Source organism: Thamnophis elegans, chromosome Z (genome assembly GCF_009769535.1).
Source record: "Thamnophis elegans isolate rThaEle1 chromosome Z, rThaEle1.pri, whole genome shotgun sequence".
Lineage (NCBI taxonomy): Eukaryota > Metazoa > Chordata > Lepidosauria > Squamata > Colubridae > Thamnophis > Thamnophis elegans.
Window position 1 is genome coordinate 123,123,369 of NC_045558.1, and position 22,586 is coordinate 123,145,954.

At 44.8% G+C, this 22,586-nt stretch overlaps 1 protein-coding gene across 2 annotated transcripts in view; it reads left to right on the forward strand.

Annotated features, from left to right (window-relative positions):
* SRCAP (Snf2 related CREBBP activator protein) overlaps window positions 1-19,251 on the forward strand; it is a 31,995-nt gene extending 12,744 nt beyond the window's left edge. Inside the window, exons 13-32 of one of the 2 annotated variants that reach the window (XM_032237503.1) lie at window positions 462-631; window positions 724-916; window positions 1,043-1,179; window positions 1,433-1,619; window positions 1,801-1,970; window positions 2,342-2,688; window positions 2,972-3,517; window positions 3,601-3,768; window positions 5,854-6,084; window positions 6,788-7,114; window positions 8,017-8,258; window positions 8,386-8,765; window positions 9,174-9,376; window positions 9,527-9,696; window positions 11,240-11,436; window positions 12,508-12,622; window positions 12,863-12,991; window positions 13,088-13,270; window positions 13,791-13,874; window positions 14,279-19,251. In XM_032237503.1, the coding sequence (XP_032093394.1) occupies window positions 462-631; window positions 724-916; window positions 1,043-1,179; window positions 1,433-1,619; window positions 1,801-1,970; window positions 2,342-2,688; window positions 2,972-3,517; window positions 3,601-3,768; window positions 5,854-6,084; window positions 6,788-7,114; window positions 8,017-8,258; window positions 8,386-8,765; window positions 9,174-9,376; window positions 9,527-9,696; window positions 11,240-11,436; window positions 12,508-12,622; window positions 12,863-12,991; window positions 13,088-13,270; window positions 13,791-13,874; window positions 14,279-18,031 (7,932 nt within the window). In that variant the 3' untranslated portion in view covers window positions 18,032-19,251. The remainder of the gene's footprint in view (window positions 1-461; window positions 632-723; window positions 917-1,042; window positions 1,180-1,432; window positions 1,620-1,800; window positions 1,971-2,341; window positions 2,689-2,971; window positions 3,518-3,600; window positions 3,769-5,853; window positions 6,085-6,787; window positions 7,115-8,016; window positions 8,259-8,385; window positions 8,766-9,173; window positions 9,377-9,526; window positions 9,697-11,239; window positions 11,437-12,507; window positions 12,623-12,862; window positions 12,992-13,087; window positions 13,271-13,790; window positions 13,875-14,278) is intronic. The other variant, XM_032237504.1, reaches the window with a different exon arrangement.
* The last annotated feature ends 3,335 nt before the right edge of the window (window positions 19,252-22,586 follow it).

Below are 22,586 nucleotides of genomic sequence, written 5' to 3' on the forward strand. Positions count from 1 at the left end.
GTGAGAGTTTTTAAGCACTCGCAGCTGGTTTTCAACTGTCCTATTCTTCAGTTGTGTATAAGAAGATCGCCTTTTGCTTTATCATCTTGTGTGCCTGATATCTGATATTCGTAGGTATGCTAAATGTAGGGTAAATAGGAAATGTTCACATTAATGCCGTTTCCTAGTAGTTAAAGCTAAAAAAAAAATTACTTGCAAGGGATTGGACATTGATTTCTGTGCCATCTCAGAACTGTATATCACAGTTCTAGAAACAGCAAGCACACTTGACTTTGTGGGTAAGGCATGCAGAGAAAATTGTATTACAGTGATGGATTTAGGAACGCAGATCCTGCTTTATAGATCATTGACTTGAGAAGTAATTTTGCTGAAATGTTTCTACTAGAAAAAGGGTAGAAGGCAGTTAATAGAGATCTCTCTTACTATAGCCCTCTTGTAATTCCTTCACTGCCTCCATTTAGGGTTGGACCAAGCCCAATGCCTTCCATATCTGCATCACCTCCTACAAGTTGGTGTTGCAGGATCACCAGGCCTTTCGACGCAAGAATTGGAAATATCTGATCTTGGATGAGGCTCAGAACATCAAGAACTTCAAATCCCAACGCTGGCAATCTTTGCTCAACTTCAACAGGTGAGGAGAGAGAGAGACTGTTTTCCTCAGTATTGAATAGAAACACTTTTTGTTTCAGAAATTTTCAAGTTTGTGTCTTGCTTGTGTTCTAGCCAGAGGCGACTACTGCTGACTGGAACTCCTCTCCAGAACAGCTTAATGGAGTTGTGGTCCCTCATGCACTTTCTGATGCCACACGTCTTCCAGTCACACCGTGAATTCAAGGAGTGGTTTTCTAACCCCCTGACGGGAATGATCGAAGGCAGCCAGGAGTACAATGAGAATTTAGTCAAAAGACTGCACAAGGTGAGCATAGTGGAAGGAGAGGAGAGTCTTATGCAAGGGACTGTTGAAAGTGGACAGATAATTGATTTAACCAGATAGGAAAAGATTTGGAACAGAACATGTTCTTCTTTGTCATCATCCCAACAGGTGTTGCGTCCCTTCCTCTTGCGAAGGGTAAAAGTGGATGTAGAGAAGCAAATGCCAAAGAAATATGAGCATGTCATCAAGTGCCGTCTTTCCAAGCGCCAGCGTTATCTTTACGATGATTTCATGGCCCAGGCTGCGTGAGTATAGAAAGCTAGTTGAGAAGTGACAAAGGAAATACTTTTTTATACTAGGCTTCTTGGGTTTTGTGAGGAAGTGTAGTCCCCACAGAACAGTAAGCTGGTCATTGAAGGACTATAGACCATGGTGGTTTCTCTAGCTTTTATTTCCCCAACTCCACATCATAGCAGTGTTTATGACTTTTGAAATTCATTATTTTGTGCCTTGGCCTCTGTGGTCATAATTGATTATATGTGGCTGTCACCCTTTCAGCACCAAGGAGACGTTGGCTACAGGGCATTTCATGAGTGTCATCAACATCCTGATGCAACTCCGGAAGGTCTGCAATCACCCCAATCTTTTTGACCCCCGGCCGATCCACTCGCCATTTATCACACAGGGCATCTGCTTCAACACCGCCTCCCTCGTCTTGCATGCTCTTGATTATGATCCTTTCAAGGCAGGTGCCTTCTCTTCTGATCTCTTGGAAGGGCAGAATTGCTCCATTTGTGTGTGTGTGTGTGTTTGTGTGTGTGTGTGTGGACAGGTGACACAGCTGCTTTTGAGACGGGGGGGGGGGGAATGCAAGACTAGAATAAAGCATCCTGATTTTGTTGCATGTAAATCTTAACCTCTTACAGAATGTGGACTTCGGCATTTTTGATCTGATCAATTTGGAAGGCTCTGTGTCCCGTTATGAAACAGACACATTCCTGCCCAAATGGAAGGTGACAAGGAAAATGATTGAAGAGATTGCTGAATCCCCAGACCCTCCTCCCAGACCCAAACCAGTCAAAATGAAAGTGAACAGGTACTTGCAATTCTCTCTTCTCAAGAGGCTTCATTGCATCATAGCCATACTTTTCCCTTTGGACACAAACTTGCCAGCTCTGAAGGATTTGGGTTTTCTGACCTAAAGGGAATGTTAATATTGGGATTATTCTAGTGGCAATTATATGTGCTATTAGTTAAGGTGCTGTGCATTCATTATCCTGACTTTGAATTCTGAGTATTACCTTAGCTAGAATAAATATTATGCAATAATCTTGGCTGAGAACTGTCTTGTGGGGACTATTACTTCTCTCGATCTCTGTCTCCATCAGATGATCCTTAGCAAAGTTTTTTTTTTAATTGCATAGCAGAAGAAAGATAATTTCCATTGCTCTGTGTCATCTTTTTCAGGATGTTACAGCCCATACCCAAGCCAGAAAACAGAACAGTAGTTCTGGTGAACAGCCCTCGACCCACAACCCCTCTACAGAGACCGATAACTCCTGTGCTTTCGGAACCACTGACACCTGCTATAGTTCCTGTACCACACACAGGCCCAGTATTGCCAGGGCCTTTACAGCCCACCACGCTCCCTGCCTCAGTGTCTCTCCCTGTGCCTATCCCGATGCCTCCATCTGTGACCATGTCAGTACCAGTGCCTCCTCCTGCCAGACCACAGACCCCAACTCTAGTGCCTACTTTGAGCCAGAACAACCCAGCTGCTGCTCTGCTGCAGAGCCAGGCCTCTGTTCCTCAGGGTGAGGTTCCAGATTTTGGGGGGGAATGAAGAAAGGGGATGGGGTGGGAGGCTGAGCTCTGTTGCTTCTTATCTTCACATTTACTTTTAAAGTTGTTTGCATGAAATGTATCTGCACCTCTTGAGCTTATTTTGAAGTAGAAATAATATATTTTTTGTTTGACTTAAACTGCAAGCATCCCTTTTGGTTGCAAAACTGTTTTGGTTGCTTAAGTTAGTATCTTAATATTTTAAAAGAATAGAGCTGCAGGTCTCTAACCTTGTTCTCTTTCCACCCCCCACAGTGCTGCCCTTGGCAATGACTGCAGCTCAGCTGGTCCCAAATACTCCCCGGCCTCTCCTCCCACCACCTCCTGTTTCTTCTACCACAACCACTGCCTCCTCCCTTAAGGCTGCACCAGCCCCGGTCCCAATGGGGCAACAGCCCCCAGTTAGCTTGAGTGCCACCCCAGTGCGACAGCAACCACCCATTAATACATTGAGTATTGCTTCTGTCCAACAGCAGCCCCCCATCAGCACCCTGGGCATTAGTCCTATGGCTCAGCAACCACCCACCAACACGCAATCCATTAATACAGTTAGCATATCCCCCATTAACCCTCTGGGGGTGTCCCCTGTAGGTGGGCAGCAGCCTCCACCGACCAACACCTTAGGCCCAGGACCTGCAAGCACTACCGCTCAACAATCCTCCAGCTCCATTGGGGGCATGGTGAAGCCCATGAACATCCATTCTGCTGTACCTACCTTGCCTGGATACAACTTCGCAGCAGCGGCCGGAGGTGTGCAGCAAAGGCTTTTGCTGTCCCCAGATATGCAGGCACGATTGCCTTGTAAGTATTAAGGAGCCAGCAAAACACAGGCAGCCACCATGATAGTTTGAAAATCTAACCCTCTTTTTCCTCCCCCACTGCAGCAGGTGAAGTGGTCAGCATTGGGCAACTTGCCTCGTTGGCTAATCGGCCACTCCAAGGTGCCCCAGGCAGTAAACCCCTCACATTCCAGATCCAAGGCAACAAGCTTACCTTGACGGGTACCCAAGTTCGCCAGGTCACTATGCCTCAGCCAGCCCGACAGCTGCCAAGTAGGTAAACCCCAGTCCTTAGCAACCCCAATGACTCCCTTGTCCTCTGTCTTGAATAAGTTAGATTTGTTTATGGTAGAGAAGAGCAGAGTAGAGTAGGCAATTTTTTTTAAAAAATAGGTAGATAGAGAGATAGGGAGAGAAAGAGAGAAATAGGTAGGGAGAGAGAGAGTAGTTGGTAGGTAGGTAGGTAGATAAAGGGGAAGAGAAATAGAGAGAGAAATACAGTAGGTAGGTAGGTAGGGAGAGAGTTGGGTAGGTTGGTAGGTAGAGGGTAGAGAGAGAGAGAAATAGAGGGAGAGAAATACTGTAGATAGGTTGGGAGAGAGAGAAGAGAGTAGGTAGGTACGTGGGTAGGTAGAGGGGGAGAGAGCGAGAAATAGAGGAGGGAGGGACAGAGAGTAGGTAGGTAGGTAGATGTTTCCAGGTGTATTTATCCATGTGTTGGAGAAGGAAATCGCTGACAATCTGCAGAACCTTTGTTTCTGCTAGCACAGCACTTGATCAGTGTAATTGTCATCAATCAGTTAAAGAGGAAAAAAAGTTTTTGCACTCTGCAAACCTCCGAAAAATGTCCCATTTTTTGCGAAAAAGGGCCCTTAAAAAAAAAAAAGGCATGAGTAGCCTTGGGGCTTACAGAGCGCTCCTGTGGGGGTGCCCCCCAAACAAGCAAAAAACAGCCCATTTTTTGCAAAAATAGGTCCGTTTTTTGTCAAAAAAATTGCACGCATAGCCTTATGGAGGCTTATAGGGTGCTGCTGGGAGCTGGGGGGGGGGGGGTGCAAAAATGGCCTTTTTGCTCATTTCTGCCTTCCCCAGCCCCCAGGAGCTCTCTGAAAGCCTCCATAAGGGTATGCACGGCCATTTTTTGAAGGGGCGGGGCTTCGGGAAGCAAAAAATACTGTATTTGTATAAGACGCACCCAGATTTTCAGCCTCTTTTTTGAGGAAAAAAGGTGCGTCTTATACTCCAAAAAATATGGTATGCAATCAGCCTAACTCATGGGATACTGAATAAAAAAAAACGTAAACCATAGGATACAAACAACAAAATTATAATCATAAGCTAGGGTAATGGATAATAGGAAAGATGAGAAGGATAATAGTAATACTATCCTTTTCATCTTACTAAAATACATTACTACTATCCTCCTCCTCTTTCCAATGTTTTTATTAAGCTAAACATAATTATTTAGCTTAATAATGTTTTATGAGACTGAGATCCAGCAACCTGAGCCCTACTACAAAATAATGGCTTGGGAACCACGTACTTCTGAGCACTCAGTTCAGGGATTTGTTTGTGCTTTAATTCATCTGCCATACATGAATACAGGTAGTCCTCGACTTACAACAGTTCGCTTACTGACTAAAGTTACAACAGCACTGAAAATAGTGACTTATGACCGCTTTCACACTTATTACCATTGCAACATCGTCATGGTCATGTGATTTACATTTGGAAGTTTGACAACTGGTTCATATTTATGATGGTTGCAGTTTCCAGGCATCATGCAATCCCCTTTTGCAACATTTTGACAAGCAAAATCAATGGGAAAGCCAGATTCACTTAACAACTATGTTAACAATTTAACAACTGTGGTGGCTCAAATATGGCAAAACTCATTTAGCAAATTTCTCACTTAGCAATATAAATTTTGGGCTGAATTGTGGTTGTAGGTTAAGGACTACCCATACTTTCTTCTTAGAATTTAACACCATTTATGGAAGAGAATGGAATCATCTGAATTAATTGATCCACAGACAGGATAAAGTGCTTACAAGATTAAATACCTCCTGTTAAGGGAAAATAATAGTGACAGGCAGTAGTGAAGCAAATGTTGAAAGGGAAACAAAGAGGTAGATAGCTTATATTTATTGGAGCACTCCCTCTAAGCTCCTGGTGTCTCTTTGTGAGTCATCCGGTGACCAGAGGGATAGAACAAAACTAGAGCTTTGACTCAAGAGGACCACTGCTTCTCAGTGGGCTCTCGAGGAGGGCTTACAGATGTATTTAAAACTACTACGCATTGCAGATAGAAAAGACAACAAAATGGGCAAGAATTCTCCTTCCCTTCTCTCTCTCCAGGGAATGTGGTTCACTTGGTGTCTGCTGGAGGGCAGCACCACATAATCAGCCAACCTGCTCAAGTGGCTTTGATCCAGGCTATGGCCCAGCAGGCAGGGCAGAACCCAGTTGGTGTGCAGACTGTTCCGGGCCAGCAGCCTCCCACCATCTTGCCGGTCCCAGCTACCAGTACAACTGTTCCACCTGTTGCTTCCACAGCAACAATCAGCGTCCCTATTGCCGTTACTCAAGGTCAGTACATCTCTGCATCCTAGATTTTTCCTTCTGGCTTGTGAGGGAAAGTAATTTAGGAAATGGGTTTGGGGACTTTAAGCCTCTTTCTGCAACTGGTTCCCCTCCACCAGCTTTTCCCCCTGGTGACTGTGTTTGAGGCATGCTTCGTCTTGAATTATAACCCCAATCGTCTTTCTTGTCTGTTGGCGGCCTTTTTTTTCCTCCCATACCTTCTTTATGTTTCAGTTTTCTCCCTATTCCAACAAATAAAATACAGATAGTGCTTGACTTATGACCGCAATTGAGCCCATAATTTATGTTGCTTAGAAATGTATTGAGTTTTGCCCCCCTTCACAACTTTTCTTGTCACGTTTGTTAAGTGAATCTCTGCAGTTGTTAAGTTAGTAATATAGTGGTTAAGTTAATGTGGTCCCCCATTTACTTTGCTTGTCAGAAGATTGCAAAAGGGGATCACATGACCCTGGGACACTGCATCTGTCATAAATGTGAGTCAGTTGCCAAGCATCTGAATTTTGGTCACATGACCATGGGGATGCTGCAAAAAAGTCAGTCACTTTTTTCTGTGTTGTAACTTGAACGGTCACTAAATGAACTGTTGTAAATCAAGGACTCCCTGTAGTAAATAGTAATAACCAGAAATAATTGTACTTCACAATCGAGCCACAACTCAGCCTCTCTTCACTGCCTTTGTTTCTCACAGTGCCATCCTCAGCAGTGAACAGTTCTGGTGTAGTGAAGATTGTTGTACGACAGGCTCCTCGAGATGGCTTAGTGTCCCCATCACCTGGGCCACAGCATCCGCCCATGCACCCTGTGACGCCAACAACTGCCAGTACTTTACCTGGCCTTCCAACAGCTCTCTTGGCCCAGCGAGCCCCTCTTCCTATGAACCCAGCCTCATCAGTTAGGCTGCCCAACCAGCCATTGGGCCCAGTGAGGCCACCTGCACCAGCTCCCCTCCAGACCCTGGTGAGACCCATGCTGAGAATGGTACAAGCCTCAAATCCCAACCTGGAGCAACAGCTGGGTAAGCATGTCTTAAAATCACCAGGTGGGATTGCGGGTATGTAAGAAAATTTGGGAGTTGGATCCTGGTGTCAGCTTCAAATTGATTTTTTAAAATGATGTTACATCGAAAATAAAAATCAAGGAATGTTTATCTGCTAAATAAAGACTGACTATAGATATATTCTACTAATTTTATGCAGATAAATGGCTGATAGTAGCTCATGTTTTTTAAAAAATTACATTTTTATATATTTTGGCTGATCTATGAAACATACCCTCTGTATATAGCAAAAATGTACACTTTTAGCAGAAATAATGAAAAAGAGTTGCATAACATACTATTACCCCCTGAAAATACCCCAAATTAATTAAATTCTTATTTACATCAGTGTAGGCTAAAAACTAGGGAATTCAAAATAAATTGGTGCATTTCAAAAACTTCCAGGAAATCGTATCAAAAGCATTTTCTATCCAGAATAATAATTGCTAAATTCTACTTGTTTTGAATTACAGCAGTTACACCAAAAAATATTCTCCAAATGTTGACAGTCCTGCATAGATTCAGGTTTCCACATAGCGCTCTAAACAGTGGTAAAAATGATAGTTCAAACATAGCAAAAACATGCATTCTTTACAACATTTTGCAGTTGATGGAGAACTGGTAACTTTCCAGCTGTGATACAACATATTTTGAAGTCGTTAAAGGTGTGTGTTATTCATTTTTGTTGTCATCTTTTCAAAATGCATTTTCAAAGATTACAAGTACCTACAGAAGCCAACAAGTCTTCCAAACATTTAACATGTACAGTAACTCCAGCCCAAAGAGGGAGCCAAGTGACACGTTGCCATACTCTAAAAAACATGAAAGAGATTGTAGATTTGTCGGCAATCCTCACGATTGCTCTTCTGTTTCCTTCACAGTTCCTCCTTCCCCGCCTCCCACAGTTGCTTCATTTGCTATCAGCCCAGCTGCCACTGTTACTGTTTCTGCCAACACTTCTCCTACAATGGTGTCCCACATTGCCTCAAGCCCCATGCCCAAGGAGGAACCGGAGATGTTAACTCTGCGTTCTACTACACCTACACCACCACCACCCCTTTCCATCCTGGCCCCAAGGCCGAGACGGCAACCTCCTCCCCCACCCCGCTCCCCTTTCTTTCTGGTGAGTTCCTTGGCACAGGGACGTGGTTTTCGGGGGTGGGGAGGGCTGGAACAGGATAGTTGACAGGTTGCGGCAGGGAGGTGGTAAGAAGTTAAATACAATTCTATCTGCTTGCTCTGGCCTTCAGGAAGCACTTGAAGAGAAGAGGAAGAAGCAGAAGGAGGAGCGCCTTGACCGGCTTTTCCGTCTCAATGAACAGCATTGCAACCTTGCACCCATCTACGGTACCGAAGTGCTCCGCTTTTGCACCCTCTTTCCTCCTGCTCCGCCGCCTGCGCAGGAAAAGGAAGAGGAGGTAGTCGTAGAGGCGAGTGAAGAACGAGCTATGGTAACCCAGAAAGTGGAACCAAAGGGCTCGAGAGGATCTGGATACACCCATTGCTACGCAGCACAAGTCCAAAGGGGTGCTCAGCATCTTGAGGCCTATTGGCAGCGGTCAGAAACCTTGGCCCAAGCTGTCCTGACACCCCAGCATCGGATTGAGGAGCTGACAGACATTATAGAGAGGTAACATTTTTCTGCAGGCATTTGGCTGTTTTGAAATGGTGGCCCTAAAGGGGAGAAACATGGAGAAATCCTTGAGGTTTTTCAAAATATTCCTGTGAATTCCAGTTTTAGTCAACTCTTCTATTTCCATTAGGTATTTATGTATCTATTAGAGTTTTAACTCATTAAAGTGGAAGATATACCTAGAGTCTCCTTCCTCTTTCTATTTTCCCCACCACAGCAATTCTGTAAAGTGAGTTGGGCTGAGAGAGAGGAATTGGCTCAAAGTTACCCAGCCGGCTTTCATGCCTAAGGTGTGACTAGAACTCACAGTCTCCTACTTTCTAGGCCAGCACCTTAACGATTACACCAAACTGGCTATTGAATATGTGTTTTTACACATCCTTTACTGTCTATTCATCTTTGCAGGTTCATTTTCGTTATGCCTCCTGTGGAGGCTCCGGCTATCACCATGCACACCTCTCATCCTCCTCCAACACTCCTGCTCCAGCAGTCGGTCTTCAAGGAGACTTTGCGGCAAGAGCTCTCGCTCCATGCAAGTTGTCTGCATCGTATCATTTGCAACATGAGGACCCAGTTCCCAGACCTTCGCCTCATCCAGTACGACTGTGGTAGGTGGTGAAGAGTTTAGGGTCCACTTGACGCTGATCGGAAAATAAGGGCCCTGCGTCAACCTGCTTGTAAGGTCAAGCAAATTTTTTCTGGGTTGGCAGATATATAATTGCCCATTGTCCGGACTTTCTCCTTTTGTTTGTCTTCAGGGAAATTGCAGACTTTGGATGTTCTACTACGGCAGCTCAAGGCCGGAGCCCACCGGGTCCTGATTTTCACCCAGATGACCCGCATGTTGGATGTGTTGGAACAATTCCTCAATTATCATGGGCACATCTATTTGCGATTGGATGGTAGCACTCGGGTAGAGCAGCGGCAGGTAAGTAATAGTAGCTTGTGCCCGTCTTGAAATGCTAAGCAAATCCCTACCCATCTCCCAGAAGTGGTTTATGCTGCTTTCTTCCTCATGTATTTATATAAACAAAGTATAACCCTCACCCGTCTCATAGAAGTGTTTCTGACTTACATGCAAAGATTAAGAACGAGCACAATTTAATAAAAAACAAATGTCGAAAGCAATAAACAGTTCAATTCACAGTGAGTAACATTACCAAAACAGCACAAACACCTGGGGGAATAGCAAGAGGCTCAAAGGATTGAGGCCATCCTAATCTCTGGAGTGATGCAGATTCATAGGGCAGACATTGCCATAGAGAATGAATGACTCTGGGATCCAACCATGTGATGTTTAATTGAAGGGGCTAGGAGCTGTCCTCACTGTTGTCAAGCTTCCAAGTAATGTACCCATAGAAAGCAGAACTCAGAGGCAGATAGATTCCTCGAAGAACAATTTATTGGATACATTATATTAGCACAACTGGTGAAAATCGACTTTGAAACTTCCTGCGGTTTTCACTTAATTAAAAAGAGAAAGTTCTACCTTTTCCTCAAGTCATCAGTCATGTTGTCCAATAGAGGTGCTGCCTGGTTGCTTGGTTATTCCACTCCTCTCCTCAACACCTGTTGGAATGTCCTTGGTTCCCCACAGGAAACCTTTTTGTTTTGACTACAAACCCTAGCCCTCTATTTTCCCCCTTCCCTGTCCCTTCTGCCTTGTGGCAACTCTGAAGCCTCCAAGATGGCCTCAGCCAGGTTCGCTTCAGGGTTGACATCTGTTTGTTAGGCAAATCGGTGTGAATATTTCATTCAGAATAATTTTTTAAAGACATGGCTTTTTCTTTTTCTGGAAATATGCAGCATAGACAAGGGAATAACTGGGATCATTGACTTTCAGAATGAGACTATTGCAAATTATGGAGACTATGTCCTGTAATGGAAGGGATTTTTTTAAACATACAATATACAGGTAGTCCTCGTCCTACGACCACAATTGAGGCCAATATTTCTGTTTATTAAGTGAGACATTTGTTAAGTGAGTTTTGCCCCATTTTACGATTTCTCTTGCCACAGTTGTTAAGAGAATCAGTGCATTTGTTAAGTTAGTAACACCATTGTTCAGTGAATCTGGATTCCCCATTGACTTTGCTTTTCAGAAGGTCGCAAAAGGGGATCACATGACTCCTGGGCATAAATATGAGGCAGTTGCTAAGTGTAAGAATCTTGATCACGTAACCATGGGAATGCTGCAAAGGTCGTAGCTGAAAAACAGGTCATAAACCACATTTTTCAGCACCGTTATAACTTTGAACGGTCATTAAACGAACTGTTATAAGTCAAGGAACAACTAGTTTTGGAAGAAAATTGATTTTCTAAGTTGTCAAATTAAGATAGTTGTATCATTTACTTTTAATCATATAATTCATACAGGATGATAATTCATAAACTTGCCTTTCCCTCCTGAAGCTAGGAGGTAAAGGCAGAATCCCAGTCCAGGATTTTATTTCTTCCTTTGATTTTGGCAGGCACTGATGGAGCGTTTCAATGCAGACAAGCGCATCTTCTGTTTCATCTTGTCAACCCGAAGCGGTGGGGTGGGAGTGAACCTGACCGGTGCCGACACTGTAGTGTTCTATGACAGTGACTGGAACCCCACCATGGACGCCCAGGCCCAAGATCGCTGCCACCGTATCGGGCAGACACGAGATGTTCACATCTACAGGTTAACTAAACTTTCTACTTCATGTGGTGGTGGTGATGATGGTGATAGTGATGTTACTTAGTCTAAAAGCGAAACACTTAGAAGCTAAATTGAAAAAAGCTTGGAGAGCAAACCACAACAAAAATCTAAAACTATAAGTCTTTTCTATTATTTTAGAGCACCTGTTAGTCTAATTTAGCCATTATTACATTGACTGGCAGTTACTCTCCAGGGTTTCAGTCTGCACACTTGGCAAATGAGATTGGAGAAGAGGTATGAAGCATAGGATCTAATTAATTATGTATCTGTCAAATGGGAAAATCAGAAGATTCAGGCAGTTCAAATGAGTACAGGTTGTCCTCGACTTACAGCAGTTCATTTAGTGACCGTTCAATGTTACAACGGCCTTGATTAAAAGTGACAGGATCATTTTTCACACTTGCAACTATTGCTATGGCCACATGATCAAAATTCAGTTGCTTGGCAACTAACTCATAATTATGATGTTTGCACCCCTTGGGGTCATATATCAGCTTCTGCAATCTTCTGACAAGATTGGGGGAAACAGATTCACATAACAACCATGTTACTTACTTAACTGCAGTGATTCACTTAACAAGTGTTTAGTGAAAGGTAAACAAGTGAGAGGTCGTAAAGTGGGCAAAAGTCACTTAACAAATGTTTCACTTAGCAACAGAAATTTTGGACTCGGTTATGGTCATAAGTTGAGGACTACTTGTATAAAGCTTTATTGCAAGCTTAAACTCTTTATAAGAATCTCACCAACTGCTAGCTAAGAGGCATTCAAGATGGGCTGGACTTAGATCTCTTGCTATCTAAGGACTCGTGATTTATGATGCACTTGACCCCTTCCCTTGGGCTCAGCCTGGCCCCATTTTTCAGCACCAGCCATTAGAAGCAGTTCTGGTAGCTGCAGAAAATGATTTAGATGGCTAATGGCTAGTATACTAGATGGCTAGTATTATAGCACTAACTTTTTTTAAAAAAACTGTTTATTAGTTTCATAGGTTTTTCCTGATGTAGACACATTTGCTAGCAGAAACTTATATATTCACTCTCTGATGCCTTTAGATTGATCAGCGAAAGGACTGTGGAGGAAAATATTCTGAAGAAAGCTAACCAGAAAAGGATGCTAGGAGATATGGCAATTGAGGGAGGCAACTTCACTACAGCCTACTTCAAACAGGTAACCATAAACACCTGTAATCGATCCTAGACCTTGGTGCTGAAGTGTGATATGCTTGGTGTAACCGTGTATAGGACCCATAGTTCCGATCTTAAAGAAGCTTCTTAAGTCTGCCCTGTTTCTCTTGAGACATCCTTAATTATGTTAATCTACAAAAAAGGCAACAAAAGGATTATCAGATGTGTAGGCCAGCAGTTCCTATCTTAAGGTTATTTTGTAACTTAATTTCTCTGCCCTCAGCAAACAATTCGTGAGCTGTTTGAGATGCCACTAGATGAACCCCCTAAGAAGGAAGGAGAGGCCCCAGTCCCAGTCCAGGAGGAGGAAGAGGATTCCATGGCCACCAAGCAGACACAGATTCTGGAACAAGTAGGTTATTTTGTTCATTATGCTGAACAAAAGGGAGTTGCCTCCCCTTTGACCAGGGCTGTTGTGATTTCTATCTGGAAATGTCTTCCCTCTCAGGCACTGTGCAAGGCTGAAGACCCGGAAGACATCCGGGCAGCTACTCAGGCCAAGGCAGAGCAAGTGGCTGAACTGGCAGAATTCAATGAAAACATTCCTTTGGATGCAGAAGACCGGTCCAGCAAAGAAGAAGAGGAAGAATTTTCTAAAGCAGAGCAGGAAATCGCTTCACTTGTAGAACAGGTACATAAAATCCTTCCTTTTAACCTGAGATGGAAGTGGAAGGCTGCCCCTTTGTTCCATGACAAAGACCTGCTGCAGCCATACAAAAATATTGTTTCCCTAAGATCAGGATTGTCCAACCTTGACAACTTCAAGGTTTGTGGACTTCCTCTCCCAAAATTCTGGGAGTTGGAAGTCCACACGTCTTAACAGTTGCCAAGGTTGGACATCCCTGTTTTAGATTCAGGCACAGGATTTTTTTCTTCAGCTTGTTTGTTTAAGTGTATATGGCTACCCATCTCATCATGACTCTGGGAGACCAACCATAACAAAAAGAATATAGCCGAACAGCAGCATAACAGTAAATCCATAATTGGCAGTAGGAATAAAATGTAAACAAACATTCAACATTCAACACAAATGGAAACATTTCACAAGCACTCCCCTGCATTCCAACCTCCATGTCCAAAATAATTTTAAAGCATCTGATCAGTTCTTTTCAAAGATCCCTTGTGAATTTTTTCTTCTCCCATTTTTTTAGCTCACTCCTATTGAACGCTATGCCATGAACTTTTTGGAGGCATCCCTGGAGGACATCAGTCGGGAGGAGTTGAAGCAAGCAGAGGTAAATTTCCACTCCCTGGTGGGTGAAATTCTTTTAGATAATACCTGGTCAGAAAAATGGGAATCAAGGATCATGTAGCTTTTTTTTTTAAGCCGGCTAAATCTTATGTTAAATGTTGGTCAGCTCCTCAGTCTGATTCAACTTCTTTAAAATAGCCGCAAAACAACCCTCTTCCAGGCTGTTGTGAGTCCCATTTCTCTGGTCTCTCAACCTTTCATGGAGAGGACAATTGGTACATCATGTCTATAAAGCACCTTCTGTCATTTTGAAATACGATGAGGATGTTTAGCATTTGGTCCTATTCAGAAGAAAAAAAAGGTTATGTCTCTCTAGTTTTACTTTTCCTGATGTCTTTGAGTAGCTCACAAGGCTAAAATCCTTGCCTGATTTCTTTGTTGTTTCAGGAACAGGTGGAAGCTGCCCGCAAAGATATTGACCAGGCTAAGGATGAGGTGGTATTTAAACTGCCAGAGGATGAAGATGAGAGTTACCTCCTTGAGGAAGGCTCCAGCAAGAAAAGCAAGAAGGCCAAGATGTCCAGCAGGACATTCTCAGAAAGGACCGGCACCCGCATGAGCGAACGGCTCCGTAGCACCCGTCTTCCACCAAAGGATGGGGATAGCGGAGATGTGGAATCCACCCAGACGAGGCTGCCCAATCTCCGGCATTCCCGAATGGTGACAGATGAGGATGATGACAACCTGCCCCAAGTAGCGTTGCACACCAGAAGTGCTTCTATACGTAGAGTGACGGTGCGGGAAGAAAAGCGGGCTCAGATTGTCCTGAATACTCGAAGAATTGTGGTCCGTCGGGAAGAGCTATGGAATAAAGGCCCAGCTAGTGGGGAGAAGGTGCAGAAAATGTCCCTCCACAGAAGTGAAGCTTCTGGTGACAGGATTTTGAGAACTAATCTCCATAGACCAGATACCCCATCTGTTAGCGATAAGCTGCTACAAGCTACCCCACAGAAATCAGATCCTGGAGCTGCTGGGGACAGAATTCTAAGAGGTATCACATCAAAGACCGAGACCCTGCTTGTTGATGAAAGATTACCAGGAAGTGCCCCACTTCCCACTTCAGATACAAACTTGGATAAAGGGCTGAGGCCAGGCCTACAGAAGCCTGAAAAACCTTCCGGGCCAGATAAACTTACATGTAGCTCACCAAAGCTTGAGGAGATGTCATCTAAGCTGGAGGTAAAGGCCCCAGGATTTCACTTGCAAGGACTTGATGGAGAGGCATTTAAATTGAAAGCAGATGTAGAAGAGCAGAAAACAGAAACAGATATTTCCCAGTTTCCCAGTCCACCAACCCTGGATTTCCACCCTGCTGAATCTGCTGCAGTTAAGGAAGTTCCAGCATTCCAAGAACAAGACACTCTGCTCACTGGGAAATTATTGGGTACACAGGTATTACCTGATGCTGGGAAGCTGAATATCCCATGTAGTAAAATAAAAGCAACTACTCCAGTGCCACTTGGCACTGTGGAGCTAACTTCTGAGAGCAAACCTGAGGTTACAGGTGAAATAAATTTACCTGTGATTGAGCAAAAGATGAGTGTGGAGAAGCCAACGGAAGGAGCAGATATGAGCACCAGCTGCAGTGTTGCAGAAGAAGAACTTGTCAATTCTGCAGATGAGGCAACTAGGCAGATCTCTACTCTAGAAACCACAACACCTCCTGATGACACTGCTAAGGTAGTAACCGAGCCTCTTTCTCCTAAAAGCACAAAAGACACCACTTGGGAAGCTGCAGACAATGCAGTGTCGTTTGTGTTGGACAGCGAAATCCCCAAGATGGACTTCCCTGTGTTTCCTTCCTTGGATCACTCTCCAGATACCAGCTCTCTCCTCCAAGTGGAAACTTTGGCCTGTATCAAGGAACAAAATGGCATGAAGGAATCTCTGAGAAGTGGAGACCTCCCTTCTCCTTTTTCAAGTTTGCTCACTGAGCCCCAGCTTGAAATCGTGCCCTTGGGGGGTACATCGCCAAAATCAGAGACAGGTGACAACCAAGTCAATAGTCTGGGTGAAACAACAGCTCAGAATCAAGGAGCGGTAGGGAAAAGCAATCATGGCGAGGGCCCCCAGGAGGCTAAACTTGCAGTATTCTGCCCTGGCTCTGCCTCTTCGCAGGAGAGTTCGTCGCTTCCAGGAAATTTGTCTTCAGATGACAGCCTTTCACCGAACAAACCTCCTCGTCGCCGAACCAGCGCTGATGTGCAAATCCAGCAAAGCTGTCAAACGCCAGATGGCCCTGCCGCCAAAGTTTTACGCAAGTTGCCAGGGCGCCTGGTCACAGTGGTGGAAGAGAAAGAGCTCATTCGTCGACGACGCAATCGCCTGTGCAAGCTGGATTCGGCCCCCAGCACTGCAATGAATTTGGACAGCAGTCTGGCACAAAGCCTGTCGGAGCCAGAAATTCCGCCTTCTACAAAAGCCTTGCCTCTGCTGCGGGACTTGCCTGCCCGGCGAAGAATCGAACTGGAGAGCCGGGCAGCAGCCAAAGAAAAGGGCGATGGTTCGAAAGGGGAGCTGCTAGGTAATAAGTCCTCTGAGCCCATCAAGCGCAAACGAGGACGTCCACCCAAGAATAAGTCACCAGATCAGCAGAGTCCAGGGTTGCTCCAGACCTTTTCTGAGCCAGCTCTGGAGATCAGCCCCCAAAGAAAAGCACCAGTTAGGAAAACACCTGAGGGCCATCGACGTACTCAGTCCCCAGAGCAGAAGGGACCTGAGAGCTCCTCTCCCAAGAGCGAATCTCCCAAGAGTAAGACAGACAGCAGTGAGAATGGTGACTCCCCTGTGGAAAAGCGGAGGCGTGGCCGGCCCCCTAAGTCTCGGCAGTCCCCTGTCATGCCTTCTAAGTCTCCTGCTTCAGAAGCGCTGCTATCCCCATCCACAAAGCCTCAGACTGTAGAGCTGCCTGCTAAGGTGCAAAAGAAGCTGCCAAAATCTGAGGCAGTTTCTGTAATAGAGGCCACCTCGAAGCTTCATGAGCCTTTAGACTTGCATCCCAAAACGGCAGTCTCAAAAACCTCACCTAAAGCACGGAATCGAACTTCACTGCATTCTCAACCTGAGTCGGATCCTAAATCCAGCTTGAAGGCACGAGAATTGTTGACTGCTTTCCCTAAAGCGCTTTCCAAACCATCCACTGAACTGTGTGAACCCCGAGCATCTTCCCCACGAAGGGCCTCTGCCACAGAAACTTCACCGGAGATGCAAGGTCCGCCTCATCTATCCCCCGTGTCACACTCGCTACCCAAAGGTGCCTCCAGTTCCCCAGCAGCAAATTCTCCACCTAAGCGAAAAAGGGGTCGTCCCCCAAAGAACCCATCCTCACCTCGGGTGGAGGTGGCACAACCTCCTGTCTCCAACTCTGACCAGGAGACCTCTTTGGAGAAACACACCCCGGCTCCTCCTGGCCGCAAGCGACGAAGGCGTAGGAGAAAGGATAACCTTGGCTCATCGTTGCCCAGCGCCAACCAGAGCTCTTCGGACGGTGAGGAGACTCGACCGCTCACCAGACTCGCCCTGATGAAGCGGGAAGAAAAGCCAGACTCTTGCAGCGGGGTATTAGTTCCACCCTCTCCAAAGCACACAGGCACTGAGAGGGCTTCATCTGCAGAGAGTAGTACTTGGGAACAGCCTTCCGGTGACACCCCTGCCCGCTCGACTCGCCTGCGGCCCGGCTGCCTTGTTCCACCTCTGGAGCGGGAAACCCAGCGAAGGAAACGGCGCTGCTCTATGGAGGGCAAGCGGGTGAGGAAGAGCAGTAAGTCACCTGCTTCCCAAGGCATCTCTGAACAGGAGTGTGAAGAGTCAGAGTCTTCTCTGAAATCCTCCTCGGAATCCAACAGTTATAAGTGTATCCAGAAGCCAAAGCGCCAGTGTTATGACTCAGCCAGGCGGCGCAGTCGAAAAAGGGGCCAAGGTCACCAGAGTGGAACAGCCGACCGCATCCTCCGTAGCGCAGCAAAGCCTGCCGACAATATCCAGTCAAGGTCCTCCCCGATTCCTCCCAAGAAAACGGGTCCTGCTTTTGCTTCTTCGGCTGCGGTGGTCACTGGAGGCCTCTCTTCCCCAACAACCCCTTCCTCCACCGCCCCGGTTACCTCTTCGCAAAGTAACAGAGGCCGCAAGCCCAAGACGTGACCACAGTGCGAGAGGTTCCACCGTTCTTTCTCTGCGGGGATGGCTCGACCGCCACCTCTTTTCCCGCACATAACCGTAAGCAGATCTAGTCCCTCCCCTCCCTTTACTCTTATTCCTCCCATTAATGTGGGGGTGGCTACTGGAGCTCCCTGCATTCCAGTCTTGACTGTTGGAGTACTACTTGAAAGGAGGAGGAGGACTGTGAGCGTGGCTCTTCATTCCCAGGTGCTTTTTCTGGGAGCAGGCAAGGGGCACTCCTGCTGAGGTCGCTCGCTTGGGCTGGGGAGTTCAGTTGCCCCTCCGCAGGTTATAGTGGCAGGGCCAGCACTTTGCAATGAATTCTGCTACTTCCTAACCGTGAGCAGAGAGAGTGGGGGGGGGGGGAGTAGCTTCAGAGTTGTTGCCCCTAGAATAACACTACAGGGCACCTACTAACCTTAAATGCCCCCCAACACTTTGGGCAGTCCAGCCCAGGCTTTTGATCGGCACGTGTCACGTTTTGGGCCCAGGTGTTCCTTTGTCCTCTTCCCTCTCACCCACCCCCTAATCCTGCAGAGGATGCCCTCCTGATTTATAAACACGATTAGCTCTTACTTTTTTACTGGCTTTGGGTTGGTTTTTAAGTGACAGAGACCAAATGCTAGGTCCCCTTTCTGGCTGCCCCTTTTGATTGTCTCCCTGCTTATTCCGTTCGCCAAGTCGGGCCCTTTTGAGGCATGAAGAGGTGGGACAGTTATTTCCCCAACCAACCTGGAGGGTAAGGGAGAGGAGACACACCACCCAACCCAGTAAGATTATGTGCTCCTTTTCTGCATCACCACCGTGAGAAAAATGTCTTATTTTAATGATGTCAATCACAGCCTCACTGCTCCAAGGACTTTTTTTTGTGGGTTCATGAGTTGGGTCAACGCCTTCCCTCCCTTTCCACTCCTCTTGTGTACAGCTCTCATTGTAAAATAGGTTCTTTTGAACATAAACTATGCAAAGGTTATTTTGTATAGGGGAGCACAATTTTCCCTCCCCTCCCTCACTGCAGTGGGTTTTAGGGGTCAGCAGCGGTTCTCTGGATTTGGGAATGGGCTGCAGTTGGGGTGGAGGGGGAGGTGTTCCCATGGAGCTGTCTTTCCTACTGAAGCATGTTCAGAACTTGTACAGAAGACCGATGTAATCTTTCTTCAGAATAATGCTATGAATAAAGTGTTAAAAGGGGAAAAAACACACGCCACATGGATCTTTTTTTAAAGGTTGTTTTACTTTCTGTGTCTCCATCTCTTTGGAAAGCAGGTTGCTTAGGCACAGTGGGTTGGATTGTATAAGGCAGCTGGGTATTCGTGTTTCTCCACACATCGTGCTCAAATTCTGCAAATTTATTTGGTCTGTAGCATAAGGTGTCATTTGCTGTCATAGTCAGTTAGACAAACTCGAATCTCTATTTGCCCTGGTTCCCATTTGTCCATTTCAAACCAAAGACCTGGTTTAGTTTATTGTCATTGTACCTTGTACAACGAAATTAAATGCTATCTTCAGTTTACATCATACATAAAAACAATTATAAAAATAAAAGAAAAACACACATCCTTCACATTCTATACAATTGAATTGAAAACCCCTGATACTGCATTAGTATTACACAATACAGTAGAATTCAATATAGTTACTTCCCTGGGATAGAAGCTGTTTTTCAGCCTGTTTGTCTGTGTTTTTATTATCCTGTACCGTCTGCCAGATGGTAATAGTTCAAAAACAGGGTGCCCAGGAATGAGATGGATCTTTAAGAATGTTTTGAACTAAATTAAGCAAAATAGGCACTTTGCTTTGGTGGTCAAACCTATTATTTTAGCATACATGCATTTTAAAAGTAAAGGTTGTGCTAAGAATGGTAGCAAATTATATCAGAGCTTATTAGGAAATAGGTAATCCTTGATTTACAACAGTTTGTTTAGTGACCATTCAAAGTTACAACAGCACTGAAAAAGGACTTGTGACCATTTTTCACACTTATGAAGTTGCAGCATCCCTGTGATTTATACTCAGCTGCTTGACAGGTGGTTCATATTTATGACAGTTGCAGTGTGATTCCTGTTTTACGAGTCAACGGGGAAGCCACATTCACTTAAGAATTGTGTTAGTAAGTTAAGAACTGCACTGATTCACTGCACAAACGTGGCAAAAAAGTCATAAAATGGGGTAACTCACTTAACAAATTTCTCACATAGCAACATAAATTTTGGGCTCAATTTTTGAGGACTACCAGTATCATTTGGGAATAGATGTGGATGATGTGTCATATTCAGATACAACATTTCGTATGACAGCACTTTCATTGTAACCTAACTGATTTATTTAGTGCCTTTATATCCTACCAAGGTTACATAAAAGATCATGATGGTATATAAATGTACTAAATAAACAACTGGGAGACAGAAGAGCCAGACGCAAGACCAACTAATTTGCCTGTTGTAATTGTACCGTTTTCCCGAAAATGTGGAAAATAAGTCCTAGCATGATTTTTCAGAATGCTCTTAATATAAGCCTTACCCTCTAAAATAAGCGCCAGTTAAGATTGTCAGCCTCATGGATGCATTTAGTACTGTATTTCCCTGAAAATAAGACCTAACCAGAAAATAAGCCCAAATGCATCTTGGAGCAAAAATTAATATAAGACCCAGTCTTATTTTGGGGAAAACACAGTACATTCACATCCTTTGTCCACATATTTCATTTAGAACGATTCTCAGGAAGACACTATTTTTGAGTAAAACATTCTTCCTTGCACTGGATTAGTTCTTGTGAGGAGGTAGGAAACTGTTCAGAGAAGGAAAATTCTGTCCATCTACACTCAGCTGATTACCCACCTACACTATAGCTGATGTCCCTCTGCTGGCAAGCATGACTGAGATGGAGCACATTCGTCTTTTAGGTAAAAAGGGTATCAATGTTAAGTCGGGCAGGAAGTCTACCTCTCGCCTGCAGAAGAGACAGCCATGGGGGGGAGATGATCGCAGTCTTGACCTCCAAAGGTTTGGCATGTAAGAGAAAGAACAAATTTCCTCTCTTATCCCACAAGTTGGAATCAGAACCCAGTTGAATTAAAATCATGTGAAGTCCTTACATGATCGACCTCACAAATTGTCACCCATTGGAACAAGCTGCCACGAAATGTGAATTCTTTATTGAGATCTTCAAACAGCCTGGATGGTCGTTTCTCAGAGATGCTCTGGTGAGTCTTATCCTGAGCAGGACCTGCCTCCATCCTTGTGATTCTGTGATTCTAGCAAGACCAAGGTGGTGATCATAGGAGTTGTGGTCCATTATTTGAACACTGCAGGTTCGCTGTTCCCATTACTATAAACCAAAACGTGAAATATTTAGGTATTGGTCAAGAAAACGGTGATTGTAGGGAGTGGTAGTTCCAGCCCACGTGAGGGCAGCACATTGGAAAAGGCTGGCCTACACTAGAAGGAATGTGGGAGGGGGAGACTTTGTGTATGTTAGCAACCAAGTTTGCCAGGAACAAATAAAACCAAACTTCTAATATGCTCTAAAAGGAAGCAAATTATTTGGCGCATAGCTTTGTTGTAAGATTTGTAGTTGCTAGCTTAGGAATGTAGGCAAACCTGTTCCTCGGTCTGCAGGGATTACTTGACAGAAGCTGATGTGATTCTCCAGAGTTGCAGTTGAGTGTCCTTGATGGAGCTTTTTCTAAGCTGCAGTTTAGTTTCCCTTTTCATCTCATTGACCTTGCTACTTGCTTAAAAAGAAGGGTCTATCAAAGGATTGTTGAACGGAATTTAATATGTTCGTGGCACTGTCCAAAGAGGAGGAAGTCCCAGGCTAAGAAGGAAGGAGCCAGAAAGAAAAGTATCCTGCCTCAGTTTTCTCTGTTCTTCAACTTGAACTTGAATTTGAGCAAATCTGCAGTAGGGTGAGTACTTTATGAAGCGAATTGAACCCTCCATCGATAAACACTGAAAGATGAGAAATAATAAAGGAAACATCCATTAATAGCACTTTGACTTTGTATATACTGTCCTACATAGGGCAGTTTACAATATTGGTACTGGAATATTGCCCCCTGCCCACCAATCTGGTTCCTCATTTTACCCATTTGGAACGATGGAAAGCTCAGTCAATCTTTAGCCCCTTCAGGATTGAACTCCAGGCTGTGCGGCACAGTTAGCCTCCAATATTGCATTCTAACCACCGTGGTGCAGTGCTTACAATGTAGTATTGCAGGCTAATGCGGCTTACTTCCAGGAGTTTGAGCCTCACCTGCTCAAGTCTTCCATCCTTCCAAGGATGGTAAAATGAGAAGCCAAATTGTGGGAGGGCAATATGCTGACTATGTAAACAGCTTAGAGAGGGCTGCAAAGTACTATGAAGCGGTATATAATATGCCCTATTGCTCTTGCTAAGCTAGCTTGGCTAAACAAGCCAGTTGTTGTTCCTTAAGCCACCTGATTTCCTCTTCATTGTCCCACCCTGCCTAGGAGGTATTCCTCAGAATATTCCCTGTCTTATCTGCCAGGCTTCATCAATCATCAGTTAAAGGCAG